Raw genomic sequence first — 18,584 nt, 5'->3', positions numbered from 1 at the left:
TACTTGAAGAACTGACAGCTGTGCACATTTCTCCCTGCTATCCCATTCCTCTGGCCTCAGCAGTCCTATGCAGAACAGTCATGGCCTGAGGGTGCTGTGGAGGCATGAATGTACCTGCTGTGCAATCCTGGGGACCAGAGTGCTGAGCCTAGGCTCAGCAGCTACCTACTGATAGGACTGTTTTTCCTTCAGAAAATTGTAACTGTTTGTCCTGGCCTCACATGAACACCCAGAGTAGCATACATGCTTCTCAGGGTCTGATAAATCATTCCTGCTGCACTTCGGTTTCATTGCCATCTCCCTGCAAACTCTCCCCAGGTAGCTACAGTGCATACCAAAAGGGCAGTTTGGTGACAAGAAGGAACCTCCCAGGACTGAGCATAAGTCATCTGACTCATAAAATTCCCTAACACAGCTTTGACTGCAGGGTTTCTTGGCTTCTGATAGTTTAGGATGGGAATTCCTGTGCCCACAGACACAGACACAGAGGGTAGGGGGTCCTTACCTCGATGCTCCTGAGCAAAAGGCTGCGCAGAGATGCAGGATGCTGCTCTGGGCTCGCTGGCAGCTGCGTTGCACTCCCTGTGATGGATGCTCTGTGAGAAAAGGAGGGAGAAGCCGGGCGACAAGCTCATGTGAGAGTCGGTGTCATATGTCAGGAGGGGCCAGCAGAAAGGAGAAAGGCAAAAAACAGCAATCCTGGCTCCCCCTCCTCCGCACCCAGCCGCTCCTCTCCTCCCACCGAGGCTATGCATATACATTCTAGTTTTAGCCCCCACAGCCTTTTACACACGAAAGTCCTCATCCTTAACCGAGACATGAATGGAAGAGGGCTGTTCTTACCCCAACACACTTCCCTACACACCAGCCCAGTTCTGTTCACCCTCTTCTCCCATCGCTACTATACACACTTTGCCCTCATGCTTTTGCACATCTCTCATGCTTGACTAGGCAGCTTTTTGTAATGTGCATCATGTTGTCAACATCATCTTAGCAGTTGATGGTTGTAGGATCCCTTTCAAACCTAAAAGGATCTCCTCGTAATGAGCGATTACTGTTAACTAATAAACTAAAAAGATATTTACTGTTGCATGAACTTGGCCAACTGATATTTCAGTTCCTGGTGAAACTGTCCAGCATGAGGTGGTCAAAAAAGGCAGGCCAGTCTGAAAGCCAGTTTCAGTTTCTGCAGATTTGTCTTTGTCACACATCTCCTTTTAAAGACTGTAATAGGGAACAATGACTGACACATAGTATGATGCCTTCAAAATCTAAGCTGGGTGGCTAAGGATCCTGAAGGCTATCTCTTTTACCAGTGATTGCAGCTTGTCACCTAATTCTTCAAAGATCCTTAGAAAACTTTGCATTCTAAATTAACATATTAAACAAGTAGCTTTTTTCACAGAAATGCCTTTTTTCTTTTACTGTGGACTACTAATTTTCCACCAACAGGCATACAAAGAAGACCCAGTGCTAACTGCTGTCCTCCTCTCCATCTTCAATGTCCAACCAGCTCAGCTCACTTATCACAGGCACAGCCAAGGCAGCTGAAGAGATTGTGGGGAAAAATGCAGCTTTGGCTCCAGTTTAGATATGTGAGAGAGGCTGGTAGGACAATGCAGCTGGATGCTGAAGCCATTTGCTACGGTTCTACCCCCATTTTCTATTTTCCATATTTGCTGGTAATTAGTCCAAAATTGGTGAACTAGGATGGCTGAATGCAGCTCTACATATTATATGGCTGCTTGTCCTTACCTAAGCTGAAACTAACTCAGCTACAGCTATTTGTGCCACAATTACAGCTAAGAACGAATCTTCTTTCAGGGCTGGGAAGAATTGATGTTTATTTCTCTCCAGCCACTTTGATTTTTCTGTGCTTAGACTGTCATATTCGGATTTTGATTAAGGCAAGGAATGAAAAGGCAATATCTTCCCATTTAGGAACACAAATGATATGGCATTTAACTGAAATAAAGGTATAATAAATCTTCCATATCCCCTAAATATTACTGAGAAAAAATTCTAATTTTAGCAAGAAAAAGCACATTATTTATGGTTGGGATTGTATGCCTCCCATAAGCAAAGCATTGTGATTCTTTCATTTTCACTGCTAATTCCTACCTCAAAGCATAGCTGGCAAATATTTTCTTAATTAAGTAACTATTCTGCTTGCATGTTTAGTAGCAAGTTCCTGGCTTCAGGCTATTTCCTTTTATGAGTGAATAATGTTTACCCTTGGGACAAATCTTTTTATCTTGGCCAGATGCTACTTTAAAAGCTTAGTGAGGCCTACACATTTTTGTACCTGTTTGCATGGTATTATTCTGTCCAAAATTCCAGCTATGTGACATAACACAGTACACTTCTAGACTTGCAGTCTTCTGAACCTGTGAAGTTCTCAACACCTGCACTATTCTTATAGTGACAGCTTATCAAAACCTGAATGATACCAATGTAAAATATGTATGCCCTGATACATCTGAGATAACTCTCAAAAATAAAAATTAACAGCAAGACTTCTTGCCTCATGTACCACAAACTTTACTAAGTGCATATTTAATATTTTAATGGCATTATTCTGTATGTATTTTTAAAATAAAATAAATGCTTTAAAACCTATGCTAAGGAACATTCATGCTGTCATTTAAGTGTTATAAATTTATTGCTGAATTTTAATTTTTCTTTGTAAAGGATTAAAAAAGTGTTTTATTTTTTCTTGAGGAATCTAGACATTGGATGTTTCTGGACACAATTGCATTTCCATTCCACTCATATTTAAACATATTTTAGTATTTTTTACATCTCTGGGAGATGACACTACAGACTTCTGTACTTAATTGACTAAGTTGGGCCCAGCTATCTTACCTCATGTATGTTTTCAACATTAAGACTGGTAATTGCAGGAGTCAAAGACTGACATGAATATAAGGCTATGCTATGGTTGCACCAACTGAAGCTGAGATCACAGATATAGCTGCATATTCAGATCTCTGGATTTTTTCCATCACTGTTTAAAATCCAAGAGTTCTCAGCTACCTGATCCCAGTATTTCAAAGCTTTGAAATGAGGTCTAACACTTTTTTTCAAATAATAGAGGGGTATATGAGAGCTATTTAAAATCACATCTAAATAGGTTATACTCAGTCAAATGGATTTCCTTATAATTTTAGAACCATGCGGAAAGGCATCATGAAGAAAGATCTGCAAGATCTTTTTGCAAGTGAGTGTGTTTAAGCACTTTTAGGAAAGGAAAAAAAGGTGATATTTATACCCCCTTGTTGGTGGCATTACCATTGCATAGTTGGTGACATCTTCAGAGCTACATGAGGTTGCAAGAGCACTTTGGAGGGACACTGAATGAAGAACTGGGCATAGATGCCACAGCTGTGGTGTAGCATGACCTCTTGTGTCAGCAGCAGCCCTCACTATTGCTTCCTGATGGGCAGAAGTAGCAGCAAGCCTGACAGTTCCAAACTTCTTCCCCAGAGCTCTCTTTATCTGCCCCTCCCTTCTGTCTGTGGGTACCTCCTTTACACAGACTCTTGAGCCTGGTCTGACTCAACTGTGACTCCTTCACCCACTGTTCAACAAAATTCAATACATTATTGAGAAGCCTTGAGTAATTTCTCTTAAGACAGAGTAACTAATGTCTTGTAGCATTATATCACGTCACTAGAATGTGATAGAGTCCTGACTAGGCATTCAGCTGTCCTACAAGCCTGCAACATCACTGGATATGGAGTAATCATAAGCCAGCACAGCTGGCAAAATGCTATCTGAATATTTCCATATGCTAAAGGAATACTGAACCACCAGGGAGGCCAGTTTGTGGGAGCAGCATGAAGCAGATAGACCATGTCTTTGATTTTCCTCTGCTCTAATGGTAATTCTTTTGGTCCCAAAGAGCTTGACATGCTGTTCCTGAAATATGTGTGCATTTTTTTGCTACCTCAGTGTGAATAATTCACATATCAAGTCTGCTGTAAACTGTTAAAAATACACACAATTCACATGAACTTCTTCTGGTCTTTCATGGCCTCAAGATAGTCTTGACCATTTTACCTGAGTGCATCATGGTGTAATGGTATTTCAAGAGTATTTATTTCATTATATTATACAAGTCAGTACATGACCAAAGTGTCCAGAAGAAATAAAAACCTACCTGACTTGAACTTGTAAAATAATGAAAGCACATCCTTTACAACATTTTGAATCCTGATATTAAAGAGCAATGTTATAAAGAATGTGGGTCACAGTCCTGTAAGTCGTATCACATAGGCAAGTTTTGGGAAAAAACAATTCAAGAGTTCAAATACTTAAAGTAATTGAACAAAAAAAGTTTTAAAAATCAGAACTTTACCAAGGCTTGTATCTCAAGAAAGATAAAAACCTGTATTTCACCTTTTGACTACAAAATGTGTTCTAGTGAATTTGACAGCCCAGGATTCAACTGAGCAGTCAGTTAATCATGGTTAAGTCTTGGCAAATTGACTTCTGTTTGTCAACTCTTTAGGCTACAGTTTAAATTTTTTTAAGATGGACTTATGTTCTGCCACTTCACCTTGTTATTCTATATGAAAAATGATCATCTAATGGCACAGTCTTACAAAAACCAGTAATGAAATCTTGTTGTACACAAAGGCAGTTGCAGAACTATTGATTTCAATAATCAGAATTTTATCTTTGCTTTTTGGTACAGATCTTGAGCATGTAGTCTGAAAGAGCTGATCAAAGCAAATCAGCTGTTTTCCTCTGAACCTATTGTCACAGAAAATACTGTAAGCAAAGGCTTTGATGGCAGAGACTTGCTCTTTGTATAGTTCCCAGCAGAGTTTAGTGATTGAGACTGGAGTAGTAAACATGTCTTTTTCTTTTGCAGCTGGTATGAATGTGGCTCTCCATCTTCCTCTTTTTAAATACTGCTCTTCAATGTTTTTCAGGAGGTGCAGCAAGAAAAAAGACTCTAACAAGGCATAAAAGGGAGGAGGCTGTCTTCAGCACTTTCCTATTTTATCCTATTTTATCTAGAGACAATACAGCCAAAAACTCACTCTGAGCATTTTAATGGTAATTAAATACTCATAATCTGCATGCAGTATCAATATCAAAGCTTTTGTTTTGTTTTTAAGGTGTTTGGTTTTTTCTATTTTTATTCTAATAATTCTCCTTTCATTTTCAGTTTCCCTCACCAAGAGATATTTTCCATCTTACAGCCTAAGTATGTAAGCATATCTATACATAAGCAAGTTATTTTCAAAAGTATTTGAAGCATTTAACCTAACAAGAGAATGAAAGCATGCTAATAAAATAGTTCAGCTACAGTTCTAACATACTAAATATTTGACTTAACATTGAATGGTACAAACATGAATATTTAACTAGATCAAGATTACTTTTAAAATTAATTATTTCTTAAAGATTTCTTTTGATGTGCTACATTGGTGCCAATGAAAATGTATTTGACAAGTAATTATTTTGAATTTGCTGTTACACGCCAGTTACTTCTCATTGTACAGTACACTTTGCATAATTATTTTATTCCACCTGCCTGATTTGCATTTTGATAACTGTAATTAGCAATACAAAACTCTTTTTAAAATACAATAATTACATTTTTAAGCAGTGGAAGCTCATATATTTTTAAGGAAGGTGCAATAAATAGCAGATGCATTAATCTCACCTAGCACATTTTGAGAAGATATTTTCCAATAATTTTAAGCAGAATAACTCTGCTGGAAATACAATCAGATAGTTAAAGCATGTTGCTGTATGTGGTACACCATATTAGCAAATGACAGAGTTTTGGTACTCATATTCTATACAGTTCTAAAATTGTGATCCTTTTCATGCTGGGAAAAGATTTTTTCTTTCAGAGACGTGATTATTTATAGTGTTGTAAAGAAGCACACGTTTATCTTATAACTATTGTTGTCAATATAACCCTAAACTTGCATAAATGTTAGAATTTGATCTTTTGACCTATTTTTAAACTGTCTGTAATATACGTTAGCCTCTGAGCTCGGAGCAATAGTTGTGCTTGTAAACTAGCTCTCAGATCCTTTAATGATCCTGACCAGCCTCAGCTGACACCCCCACCCCTGGCTCACGAGGGCTCCATTTCAGCTCAGCCTGAGGGCATCAACCTTGCCCACAGTGGTGCCAGGGCAGGTGTGTCACTGGCTTTACCAGTGACACTCTCAACTGCAGCCTTGTCTGGGTATGTCGATGTCCCATACTGTCCTGTCCTATATTGGTGCCTGATACCCTGGGCTAGGGGCTGCTCCCAGCCCATGTCCCTTGCTGTGGGCAATGGGATTAGAAGCCCAGCTCTGCTGTCCCATTTGGGACTCCCTGTTCCCCCTGCCCTGGGGATGCAGCTGTTCTGCTGCTCCTGACAGAATTGGTGCTATTATTTACAGGTCATCGTGAGTGCTGGTAGGCATCTCAATGTCAGTGGGTATCTACAGCTCTTCACAAACCCCTCGGAGAGCTCTCAGTGAAACATCAGCCCTATTACACAGCATTTGCTTGTGGTGAAATGCTGTGCTAGTGGAGGCAGGTGTAGGTCTTCATGCTCATAAATTAGTAAACCTCTACCTCATTCAGAGCTTTTTAAAAAGGTGTCTGTAAGCATCTATTTAGAGGCTGAGAGAGTTAAGGGGTTTTGGTCTCACGAGAAGTAGGCTCAAGGGACACCTCAGGGTGGCTTTCCAGTACTTGAAGAGGACCTATGAGAAAGATGGGCATAGACTTTTTAGCAGGGTTTGCTGGAATGGGACAAGGGGTAATGGTTTTAGACTAAAAGAGGGTAGATTAGATATAAGGAAGATGTTATTTGCAATGAGGATGATAAAACACTGGTGGTAAATATATCATGCCTGGAACCATTCGATGGAGGTTGGATGGAGCTTTGAACAGCCTGATCTGGTTGAAGGTATCCCTGCGCACTGCAGGGGTGTTAGACTAGGGGACTTTTAAAGGTCCCTTCCAATGCAAACTATACTATGATTTCTAAATGAAAACTTGTAGAATGTAAACGGCATTTTTGTGGAGTTGTGTTAGGATGAAATCTTATCTATTCATGTTTGTGGTGTTCAAACAGCTCTTTCCTTTTGGTGTGCCTGTAGCACAGTCCACAGATAGGTTTTTATGTGTAGGCACGCATTAGCTGAGGGAGTCTGTAGTATGGTTTGGTGAGTTAAGAGCTTGAAGACATGCAATGATTATTGAATGTCATTGCACAGGTAAAACTGATGGCAGTAGGCAGTGTTTAACCATCTTTATACTTAAATATGTGCAGCACCAAGCCTGCTGGTTTTTGCTTTTTAGCAGAAGGTGGTTAAGAAGGCGCTTTAAGATACGTGGGTGATAAAATGACGCTTGGTGGAAGCTGAATTGCGGTAGAGCTGCCGAGCGAAGCGAGCAGGCGGGCCCGAGGCGGGGACTCGCCGTGCTGCCGGGACGCGCGGGCTGGGCTCGGTGTCTGCGGCTTTTCAGAGGCAGCGTTTGATTGCCAGCTGCCGCTGAGCTGGTACCTCGAGCTGAAAGTGTCGCAGCACCTCTGCATACAACCAACCAATCCCTCTCCCGAGTGCAACCGCCTTGGCTATTGTCGGCAGCTACTGTAAAGGCCTGCTGAACTCGGAAGGCTGAAGTCCATTTAACCTGAGAGCGATGTTTTCCCAGGAGTGGATACAATAAATGGCTAGTGGCTTTCTGAAGTACAGACTTGGTTCCTACTGCAGTTGACTTACGAGGTTGCTTAAGCATCTGAGATAGCCATAGAATACTCTGCAGGAGTGAGGGAGTGCAGTCTGCAGTGTGAAGCTGGGTTTTAAAATGCTTAAGTATTCACAAAAGCTGTGTGACACATTCAGTGCAGTATAACGTATTTTTGTAGTGAAGGCATGGTTTAGGAACCAGGCATGGACAAAATCAAAATAGCTGATGTCCTTGAGGGAGAATAATGTAAACTTCTTTGTTTTGCAGTATTTCACAAACATATGCATAGCTTAGATCTCTGTTAGATTTAATGATACTCCCCCAATAAAAATTGATTTGTCTGTGATAAAATTGATGCTTTTGAAATAAATGAAGCAAGAGAAAGAGATAGTGAACTTACTTTTTTGATGTATAAGGGGTCATTTTACATGTGTTGTGTATTCTTCTTCCACAAAACAATTACTTCTCTTGGTGTTAGATTGAAGTTCAATGGCTAGAAGTATGTATTAATACTGTAGTTACTAAATAATCACTAATACTCTAATCTAATACCATGCTTATGCTTTGTAATGCTTGTAAAAAGGATTATATGGAAATAGAGAAAATAGATGTCCATTTCTGAAGTAGTTTACCTACCACAAAGCTTTAATGCCAAAACATCTTTCTACTCTGCTTTTGGTGTTATCATATATTAACTGTAACAATTATAGAGGTAGGACTAGATTCTCTAAATTTTTTTAAGCTTGCAGGATTCCTAACTTGAGAAATGCTTGTGAGTACAAAACATTTGACTTCTAGAGGCATTTAAGAAAACAAGTACTTTTATACATAATGTGAGTTATCAGCTGATTTGTTTATGTCTTGTGTATCTTATTGAACAACTGAATCTTTCCAAATATTTTTCAGAAAGGTCCTGAAGGTCTGGAGTAAAATTTCAATGTGGAATCTCAATTCTTAAAATGTCAGGTTGAAAAAAACCAAACAAATCAGTGACAAGACATGTCCACGGGGTGTCAGCCTTGATTCACGTTTGAAGGTTGCGTGGTTATTGCTGACTGCAGAGGTTGGCTGAGAGATGACTGATAGAGCAAGGCTGTTAATACTACAGCTAACGGCTTCTTTAAAACTTCAGGAGATTTATATAATGCAGGAGTAACAGTGCTGTCACTATAGCCACTTTGGTTCAAAAAGAGACCAATAATATAGTAGATGTTTTTATAGTTTTTCTTTTGAATGGTCTTATTTGGGCATTGTGTACTACCTATGGATTAGAAATATTAGGATGGGAATAGCTGATTTATCCTCCTACCTGGCCTGTAATGTGGTGTGGGCTACCAGAGGTGTCCTTGAAGTAGAGAAAAAGGAGATACAGAAAAGATCTCTTGTATGAATAGTGTCACCTATTGCAGTGGCGGAGAAGTTAGTTGGTAACCTAGGCTGCTTAGTATATTGTTGCCCTTTGCATGTACTTTTATTTTTTATAAGAACTTAGACCTCTTTAGTGCTATTGTAATGTGACAGACCCTCAGCCTTCTTTTCTGAAAACCTCTTGAAAACCTTCAGTTCTTCTGTATTGTGGAAAATAAAGTGGATTTTTGAACAATGATTTCCACACTCTCTTCACAAAGGTGTATTGTACTGAGCTTTGGATACTGCATACACAATAAATGTCTAAGGCTGTATTGCATTTCCTTATGTTAACCATATCTTCACCTGATGGACAGGGAAATAAAAACATTGCTTACAGAGCATCAAATAGTAGTAAAATAGTTTTGCTACACTCTATTTGTAACTATTAATATTCTGTAATGTTTTAGTGGTTAAAATGAGTTCTCAGACTCTCTGGATCATTTCAGAGTATGAAGACCTTCAGAAAAGAGTAACCAGATTCAAAGGAATGTGTAAAAACATAATTGTAGTTAAATGAAATTCATTTAAAAAGCTATCTAAAGTGAGCAGATTACAAGTTCATCTTTTCTGTCTTTTTCTGGATCCAGAGGTAGCCTAACAGTAAGCTCCTTCTCCACTTTTTTAATTAACTGCTTTCATTGCTCACATTTTCAGGAAATCTTTTTTCCCTGACATAATTTTTCAAGAATGAGGTGGTAGTGCTGATGAAGGTGTCATAACTGGGAGGGAATGTTCCTTCTGGTTAAAGTTAAGAAACTTTTTTTTTTTGTATTTTCTCATATTCTTGAGATGATATGTTGAGCTGAGACCTTCAAATACATGCTAGCTGCATATGAGAACATCGAAAGACCTAGTGCCTGTGAGCAGGATCCTGAAGCATCTTCATGACATTTTTCTGTTCTAGGCAGTTTCTTATGTGGATATGTGAACTCAATTTAATTTACAGATTAGTGACCTTTTTTTGTGGAGCATCTTTAATTATTTCACAGTGGTTTGTAGACATTAGAAATGCTGGGAGCACTGTGGGACAGAACTGCTCAAAATATGGTACAAAACTTGCTTCCATGAGTTATATAATGACAACTACTACATACCTGTAGAGGTTGCTGAGTCCTGGGATGATGGTTGGAAGCTGTAACTGGGAACTGGGAGATGATGGATGATGCAGTAAGGTTAGCAAACAGCAGTAGTTTTTTTTTCTGCATGCTCATGGAGCCTGACCTAGACAAAGCAGCAACCACTTACACAACCTTCCTGTTACTTGTGCTGTGGTGCAAAACAGTGGATCTTAGATCTTTTTGCCTCCTTAGCTTGAGAACCTCTTGAGAACTCTATTCTTGAGTTGAACTTTTTACCCCACTCTAAATATATGCAGCTTTAGTGGAAGGATTTTAAAATAATTGAGGGGGGAAAAAATTTTGTTGCCTCAAATGTAAATGCTTGCTCCTGGTTCTAATAGTTGTATATTATGAAGCATGCTGTGCATAGTTCAGAGTCTCTGTCAAATGCAAGCAGGAGGAATTTGCAGTTTACAAGGATTTTGAAGTAGCATTCTTTGACTATTGTGTTTCTTTGCTACAGTCTTCACTGTGTCAAGTATTTGGTGCATCTCACCCCTGTTGGTAACAGTTACTATCAAAAAGAAGATAAAGTCAAGAAGGAAGAAGTCCTTTGTCAAAGAATGAGACTTTAAATATACTGAATGCGTTGCTATTTTATTTGCTTTTAGAAGTCATTCATGGCATAGCCCTTCCTGAGTAGACCATCACAGCTGATGTCTGTTTCCCAGGTCTGTTAAATATCACCTCAGAGATGAGGAAAAATTTTACCTCCTCCCCTTAAACCCTTTTAGCCAGGGACAGCCCAAGTAAAGATCACTTCAAAGGCAAAGCATGGCTTTTTTTTTTTTTTTTTTTTTTTTTTTTTAACATGGCATTGCAGTGGCAGTAGATGGTAGTCCTAATTTTACTGCCACAATTAAATGTTGTGACTATGCCTAGTTCTCTTCATATTTGTGCATATCAGGAACATCTCCTGTAAAGATGCTGGAATTGCAGTAGCTTAAATTGGTGCTACAGAAATGGGATCATTCTCCCTACACAATACAAACTCCAAGGGAGAAAAGGCATGTGACTCGACATCCCTTATCTTCAGCAACTCCTTTCAGGACTGCTTAGATAAGATTAAAAGAACCAGGCTTCCTTCCAACCATCTCCCACTTTTTCACCTGAAGAAATTTGCTGAGAATAAGAGCAGACTCTAGCTGCAGAATTTGAGTCTACTATTAGCATGTGCACAATTGCAAACACAAATGCAAATTCAAGGAAAATAGAGCTCATTTTGGCAAATGTGTTTTGATGTTGTATTTGAGATGATAGAAAAGATTCTGTTGACTCCTTTTTATCATTCATCCTCTGTGGAAAATTGTGTAAATCAAATACTAAAAGAGCTGCAAACAAAAATCTGAGAGGTTTCTTCCAGATTGTTTAATTTAGTTTTGGCTTATTTAAACTGAATAATAGTTTAAAGTTGTGGTCTCTTCTTTGTTTTGCAGATAGGGGAATGAAGACATAAAGATCAAAATGACATTAAAACTAAGAGGGAATATTTTGTTATCTTCTAGGGTAAACCACTAAACTGATACTTAGTGTATTCAAATTGCTTATAGATATTTGCATTTATTTTTGGCCTCTTTGTTCTGTGATTGGGTTCTAAAATGAACAGAGTTACTGTTGGATGCTACAAGAGGAATAGTGTATGATGAAGTCCATAATATTGAACTGTTTTGTACAGAAGACTCAATACCTGCTGTCAGCTGATTTTGTGCTTCTGCAAGCATGTCTGCCAGCAATATGTCAAAAATCTATCAAATGCATTATTCCTGTAGGTATTTTAATCAAGGGCAAAACTTCTGTTTGGGAATCTGGTATCAGAGTCTGTATGCTATATATAGCACATTCAGACTGACCATATGTGGGAGAGCAGGTTGTGTTGGAGACACTGGAAAATGCACCCACATTTTTTTTCTTCTTCCTTACTCCTCTCCCCAAATCACTGGATTAGTTCTATGTTCTTCTCTGTAAAATGTACTGTTATAACTGAACTTGTATTCCGAGCCAACATCTTATTTGTCTGCTCTTGTTCTTCACAAATACACAATGAATCAAACCCAATGGAGATATTTTCAATTATACTGCATGAAATTTAGCTGTGTTCCTGGGTTGTCAGTAGCCATAATGCACATTTTAAGAGCTGCTTACAGTTGAGCCCTGCTCAGCAGCTGGGAGGGGAATGCCATGGAAGAGAGGTAGCAAGAGGAAGGAAGGGCTGAAGGTTTTCTAACTCCCATAGTCCCTGTAAATCATACCGATCATCTTGTATCTTGGAACTTGTATCTAGTTTTCTATTGGTGATTTGATACCAGAATTAAATCGTAGTGTGTGAACTGGATTTCCTACCCTACAAATGCTTATCTGGTTTTTAGACATTCCTAATTGTTCTTTAAAATGTAGTACAAGCTTTTGAAATTTTGAATGCAATAGATGGAACTTAGCTAGCTAGCAATTGCTACGGTAGCAGAATGGTTTTATCATAAATCTGCGTAAGTATGTTGCAAGCATCAGTTAATATATTACTGTGTTTCCGGCCTAGAGAGATAACATTTACAGTTTGTATTTAGGATCTGTGCATGTCCATACATAAAAATCAAAGCTTAAATTAATATCTAGACTACATAAAAATACTGGAAATACTGGGTTCCAGTGCAATTATTATTCAGGCCTTAGTAATAAAAATTGCAAGAATATCTTTACATGCTCATTTGGCAGTGGCACACAAAGGTTCAATTAGAATGAAGAGTTAATTGGATGGAGCACTGTAAAAATATGATTAGTCTCCTAGATGGTAGGTTTTAATGAAAAAATTTATTTGAAATATCCTTATGCCTTCTGTATTTAGAAATAGTGAAACATGAGCAGGGCTGATAGATTCTTTAGCATCATTTTGGGAATGTTACTCATGAGAAACTACCATTTTCTACGGAGGGAAAAAAAGGCCACCTCCTGCAGCATATGATTGAGGGTATGGAGTGCAATTGTGTCCCTCTGGAAATCAGTCATTTCTGACAGGTTTATATTTTTTATTTCTTTATTCTTTTAATCTAGCCCTTAGCTGAATCCCAGTGAGAATATTTTGCATAATTTTCTTCTAATATAACCATATACTGTTAAAACCTAAAGGTCAAACAAAAATGGAAAACTGCCCACAAATCCCTAGTCTTTTCACTGTGTTTAACTCAGGATGAGCGTGAGATAATGACAGGTGCCTTTAAAGTACCTTTTGTCCCTTCCTAATCCTGGTTTATGGGGATTTAAACATCACAGGCATAGTAAGTAGTCAATGAAATGTTCTATCTCATACATAGTTTCCAGGGATCCCTGTGAAGTAGGAAAATATAGACGTTATAGTGTTGTACCTTCATCTCTTTCTGTTATGTATTCTAGTTTTGTGCTGGAGTAAGATTTGCTCTGGTGATCTTAAACTATATTCATTTTGTATGGTTTTTCTTATACTGGTAAGTTAGTTCAAATCAGCAGTTTCATAGTTGTGAATCTGACCTTGTATGTCCTAGTGCAACTTGATCAATATCAGTTCACATAAAAAGCAATTGTTTTGCTGTAAGAGGAGTAGTAAGGACTTCTGCATTTATTGATTCTATTGGTTTTGCTTGCATTTCTCTTTGCTGTCTCTTGTAACTTAATCTTTAAAGAAGCAGATTAATGCCTGCAATGAAATATTAGGAAGACCAAAATATACTGGGAATGAAGGAAAAGCAAAGAGCAATATAGAAGAATATGTGATCCATACTACGATAAGAGCAAGTATAGCAACAGAAATAAAGGAAAGACCATGATGTCTTTTAAGAGAACAGTAAATGGTTATTAGTGCTGTAGCTCTGAGAGCAAAATTTGGGTTTAATATTCTCTTTTATTAAAAATACTTTGGTGCAGAAATGGAAGAGTGCTGACACTAAAACTATATATGATCTGAATCTCTGCTGACTGTAGTCAGTGCTTCAATATTTGAAGCAGTTGTAGTCTGATGACATGGAAAAGTTGAATGACAGTAAAACATGAAAAGAGTTTTACATATTTTGCATGTCTTCTGTAAGTTTCATTGAAGCTCACTTATCTCACTTGATTTAAAATATTAAAAAGCTTATTTAAAGATAATGTAATGCCACACTTAGGAGACTTGTCAAATCCCAAGCAAGATGGAATCCACAGTGGCTGTTGGCAACGAGGTTCATAAAGGAACAGATATGACTAAATTATACTGCAAGGACGGTGGGGGATGCCTGTGTTGATTACAGAGGGCATAAATCTTTCTCTTGAATTTTCACTACTTTTCTTTGCTGGATATAAAGAGAGTGAGATATACTTTTGCTGGAAAAGGTAAAGATGGATCAGCAGACCTTCTATTCACTAGTCTTTGTTTCAGTATTTCTTAATATCACTGGCTGCTTGTTGGATGATGACAGATTTTTAACAACTTCTTTTGAAAATTTTACCATTCATATCTGTATATACCATTCATTCATGTATGTGCCTTTGCACTTCAGGCTGAATCATTTAATTACATTCAAGAGGTATCAAACCTTGAATACCACTCAAACTAATAAAAATTCAGAGACTTATTATCTGAAAGGTTGACTGGAAGAACTGATTGTTGACTACAATGAGTTTCTACTTGTATATAGGAAAACTAGAAACCTAATTTCTAAAGTCAGGCATAGGTTTTTGTCATCTTTTATTAACAAATGCTCTTTTTTTCCTGTAGTAGATCCAGGCAACTTGTGTTTCATTTGAATAATGGCTATGGCTAGCTGTTTACTGACTGCTGATGAATCTTAGCTGGAACTATTGAACTTTGGACTTTTGCCTCCAAAGTCTAATGGAGCCTGAATTTAACCTAATGTCTATTTTAATTTTTTTAATTTAGAAGGAAGGTTTTTAACTGCGACCTGAGGAAATAATTGGAATGTTTGTGGAATTGAAAACATTCTTATTGATATGCATTTGACTACCCATCAGTTTTTCACAGGAAGATGGCAATAATAATATATCAGCACTGCTGGCTCCCTACTCCACTTTTTTCATCATGCAATAATTAACCAGGTATCCAGCTTCATAAATCAAAGGTCTAAGGTTTGAGACTTGTCCTTTTAATTATTTCTGGAGTTTTGACTACAACACTACAATATGAATAAAACATTACTTTCAGGTCAATATGAGGGCTCAAGCTAATGGCCTTCAAATTAATGAAACAACTTCTTGTACTGTACCTAATCAGCCACAGAGGATTATGGGGACTGAAGGCATTTTCATTAGTATCTCTTAAAGTGTCTGACACAAAGTGACATAGCTTCAGTTTTTCTAGAAGGGTAAGTATTTAAGTTGCTCTTAAGGAACAAAGAAATTTTAGTACTAGGGGATATGGTGTGTAACTTCCTATTTCATTTTAATAGCTTCTGGCTCTGGCTTACAATGACACTTTAGCACAACTATTTATCTTAAAGAAAAAACAAACCCCAGACGATAAACAACCCTTCCAAAGCATTTTTAAGACATTGGTAATTACAATGGGTATATTGCTTAGCTGTTCTTATACATATTTTTAGAACTCACAAACTATTGTTCCAGGCAAAAGGAGTCAAGAATGTGTTTCAGTTTCTTGAATATGCTCTTCAGCTTATGCTACTGTGCAGCTGCACTAGAAACTCAAGTGTTGCATATCTGAGATTTCTTAAAGTTCTTTTTCTTACTAGAAAAGTAACTTCCGTGTGACTTTTGAGATTTCATCCTTCATAATGCTGATCACCATGTATTCAAAATAGTAAAGCAACAGGAGGTAGCGTTTAGTGTGCCGTAGTCTTTAGATGAATCCTAATTAGGAAAAATCTTAAATTTTAAAACTAGATTATACAATAATAACTTCTGAATGCAAAAAATTATGCTGAAAGGAAGGAGGAATTCAGTTAGCTATCTTGAAAAGTACAAATCACTCCATCAAGCTATTTTTAATGGCAAACTTCTACCTCACAATTTTGTATTCTGTGAAGTGACTATAAAAATACTATTATATACTCTTTCCATGGTAGCTGAGGTGGATGTAGCTTCTCCAGGCATGGTATCTTGCTCCTCCTGGCTAGTGAGGTACAAGCTGTTGAGACGCTGGCCGAGCAGTGCAGCCGCTGTGAGGCTGTTGTATCCCCATTGCCGTTTGCTGCTCTATGGTGCATTTGTGGGGCTGTGCTGTGGAGTGGCACAGCTGCCAGCGCTCCCCTAAGGGTCTGCTGACTGAGGGGACAAAAGGGACTGGCAGTGGCTGTGCTACAGCTCTGAGGGAAAGTGGATAAAGGGGGAAGGGTAGACTAGTCAAGCCAGCCACCCTGCTTACCAAAGTTTGTGCTCACTGAACTGTCCTATATCTCATTCCTGTGAACAAGTCCCCCAAGGAGGAGAGAGGTTGGGTTTTTTTAATTATTGTAATCCTTTTGACCTCATGCATTCATGAGTTTGGTCTCTTCTTGTCAAAGTAGTTTTGCAGGTTGACTGAATCAGGTGCTATTTTCAAACCAAATATTTTGGGTATTGTTCCTTAGCAATCAGTTAAGAATTGCTACAGTGTAGCTTATATTGAGCTATAATTCTCTTTGTGTTTTTCCATTTAATTTAACATAAAAAAAATATATTTATACTACAAATATCTCTCTGTGTACAAATCAGTGGTTGTCATTCACAGGGTGTTGCGGAGTAGCTATACTTTCACCATACACTCAGTAACTTTGTTCTTAGATGGTGTTTAATAGGCCTATTGATGTCTAGTTCTCTTTTTCAGTGAGTGTGGTGGTTTGTTTAGAAAGTTCAGAGTTAGGCCATATTTTCAGCTTTTTTTATAAAGTGAGCAGTGGTGAACATTGATGTTCTGAAATACATATCAAAACTATGAGAATCTGTCAACTGCAATCCCTATACTGCTAAACCATGTTCTCATTTGTTTACTGTTATTACCCTGGGTTTGGCCTGGAATTCTAATTAATACTACTGAGGTCTTATTATTTGATCTTTTCTCAGGTCTTTTGACTGATTGCTTTTGTGATCTCTCAAGCATTTCATCCTAGCTGTTGGAGGAATGAGACCTAACCAATTTTAGTATGAGTCCCATTTATAAAGATGTTTGTCCTGAACAGACCTCATATCTGTTATTAATAGGAAAGTAAACCAATGAAAAGAGTAAAGGAGATTCAGAGTTATTCCAGCCTATCGTATTTTCCTTGTGAATTCCCTATAAAGTTTTTGGATCATAAGTAATTTGCAAATGCTTCTTTACCTCCTATTCCTTTTCAAGTACAAATCCCATTTGTTGCTTCCTTGCAGAGCAGAATGGCACTGAAGGGCCAGTGAATTGGAGCAAAAATGAGGACCTTTGTTCTTTAGAGACAGAGAAAGTTCCAAAGAAATCTGTTTGCAGTAAGGCAAGTACCAAGACCTTTGGTAGTTAGAGATGCAGCTGAAGTAGAGCATACTTGTCCTTACTTTGTGACTGTGTTTCCAGGATGGGGAACAGGGTGAACCAGACAGTTCTGATCAAAGGACAACTGCAATCTGTTTAATCTTTCTCCACTTTCTTCTGCCTTCCAGGTGAATTAAAAAACCTCTCTCATCTCTACATGGTTACTGTTAAACTCCAACACAGGCCCATTTCTGCAGATGAAATATACCTGGGGTGTTTTAGAAGCTCCCTTACTGACTGTCTTTCTACTAGTCTCACTTGTTCAGTGGCAGTTACCAAAAAAGTTCCCATGTTCCTGCTTCTTGTTCCAGGATGCAGTAATATAATGCCAGCTTGAAAGAGAGAAGTTGTAATATGTCACTAACCAGAAGACCTTGAGGAAACTTTTGGCCACAGTGCCAGCTGCATTGTGCAATTCTGACTCTGATTTCTGTTCTGGACCAATTCACCTCTCCTCAGCTTAATGTTTCTCACATTCATGTGGTCTGAATACCCACTATTGATCCAGTCTTCTGGAAATCGGTGCTTTAGTTACGAATATGCATTAGATGTTTGGGTATTATATCAACTAAGACTCTCTTTTTCTTAGTTTGAGATTAGGTGGATTTTTTTTTTTTTTTTTTGTCTTTAAATCCTTGGAAGAAAGTATTTCCCTGGCAAATGATTTTCATTGTTTTAGATACTGTGAAATGTGATGTGGCTTCTATAAGAAACTTGGTGAACTTGGGGCCATTGTCTGTTTGGGTTTTTTCATGTGTTGTAGAGTTGAAATTAATACGAGTTCTTTGCACAAGATGCATGTTCCCTAAAACATGACCTTTTAAGAACATGTCTGCTCACAACACATGTATTTGGAAAAAAAATTGGTGAAGTCCAAA

At 38.0% G+C, this 18,584-nt stretch overlaps 1 protein-coding gene and 1 long non-coding RNA gene across 3 annotated transcripts in view; one reads left to right on the top strand and one right to left on the bottom strand.

The window, feature by feature from the left end:
* The window catches only part of LOC137477116 (collagen alpha-1(XXVIII) chain-like), a 34,070-nt gene extending 33,426 nt beyond the window's left edge, over positions 1-644 (bottom strand). The window contains exon 1 of the mRNA XM_068195830.1: positions 506-644. Coding sequence (XP_068051931.1) covers positions 506-635 — 130 coding nt within the window. The 5' untranslated portion in view covers positions 636-644. The remainder of the gene's footprint in view (positions 1-505) is intronic.
* LOC137477117 (uncharacterized) overlaps positions 1-17,756 on the top strand; it is a 35,682-nt gene extending 17,926 nt beyond the window's left edge. The window contains exons 3-5 of one of the 2 annotated variants that reach the window (XR_011000804.1): positions 5,180-5,218; positions 6,420-6,622; positions 17,573-17,756. This is a non-coding gene — a long non-coding RNA (uncharacterized lncRNA). Of the gene's footprint in view, positions 1-5,179; positions 5,223-6,419; positions 6,623-17,572 lie in introns of both variants that reach the window. The other variant, XR_011000803.1, reaches the window with a different exon arrangement.
* The last annotated feature ends 828 nt before the right edge of the window (positions 17,757-18,584 follow it).

The sequence above is a fragment of the Anomalospiza imberbis genome, chromosome 7, assembly GCF_031753505.1.
Source record: "Anomalospiza imberbis isolate Cuckoo-Finch-1a 21T00152 chromosome 7, ASM3175350v1, whole genome shotgun sequence".
NCBI lineage: Eukaryota > Metazoa > Chordata > Aves > Passeriformes > Viduidae > Anomalospiza > Anomalospiza imberbis.
This window is presented reverse-complemented; position numbering and strand designations above follow the sequence as displayed.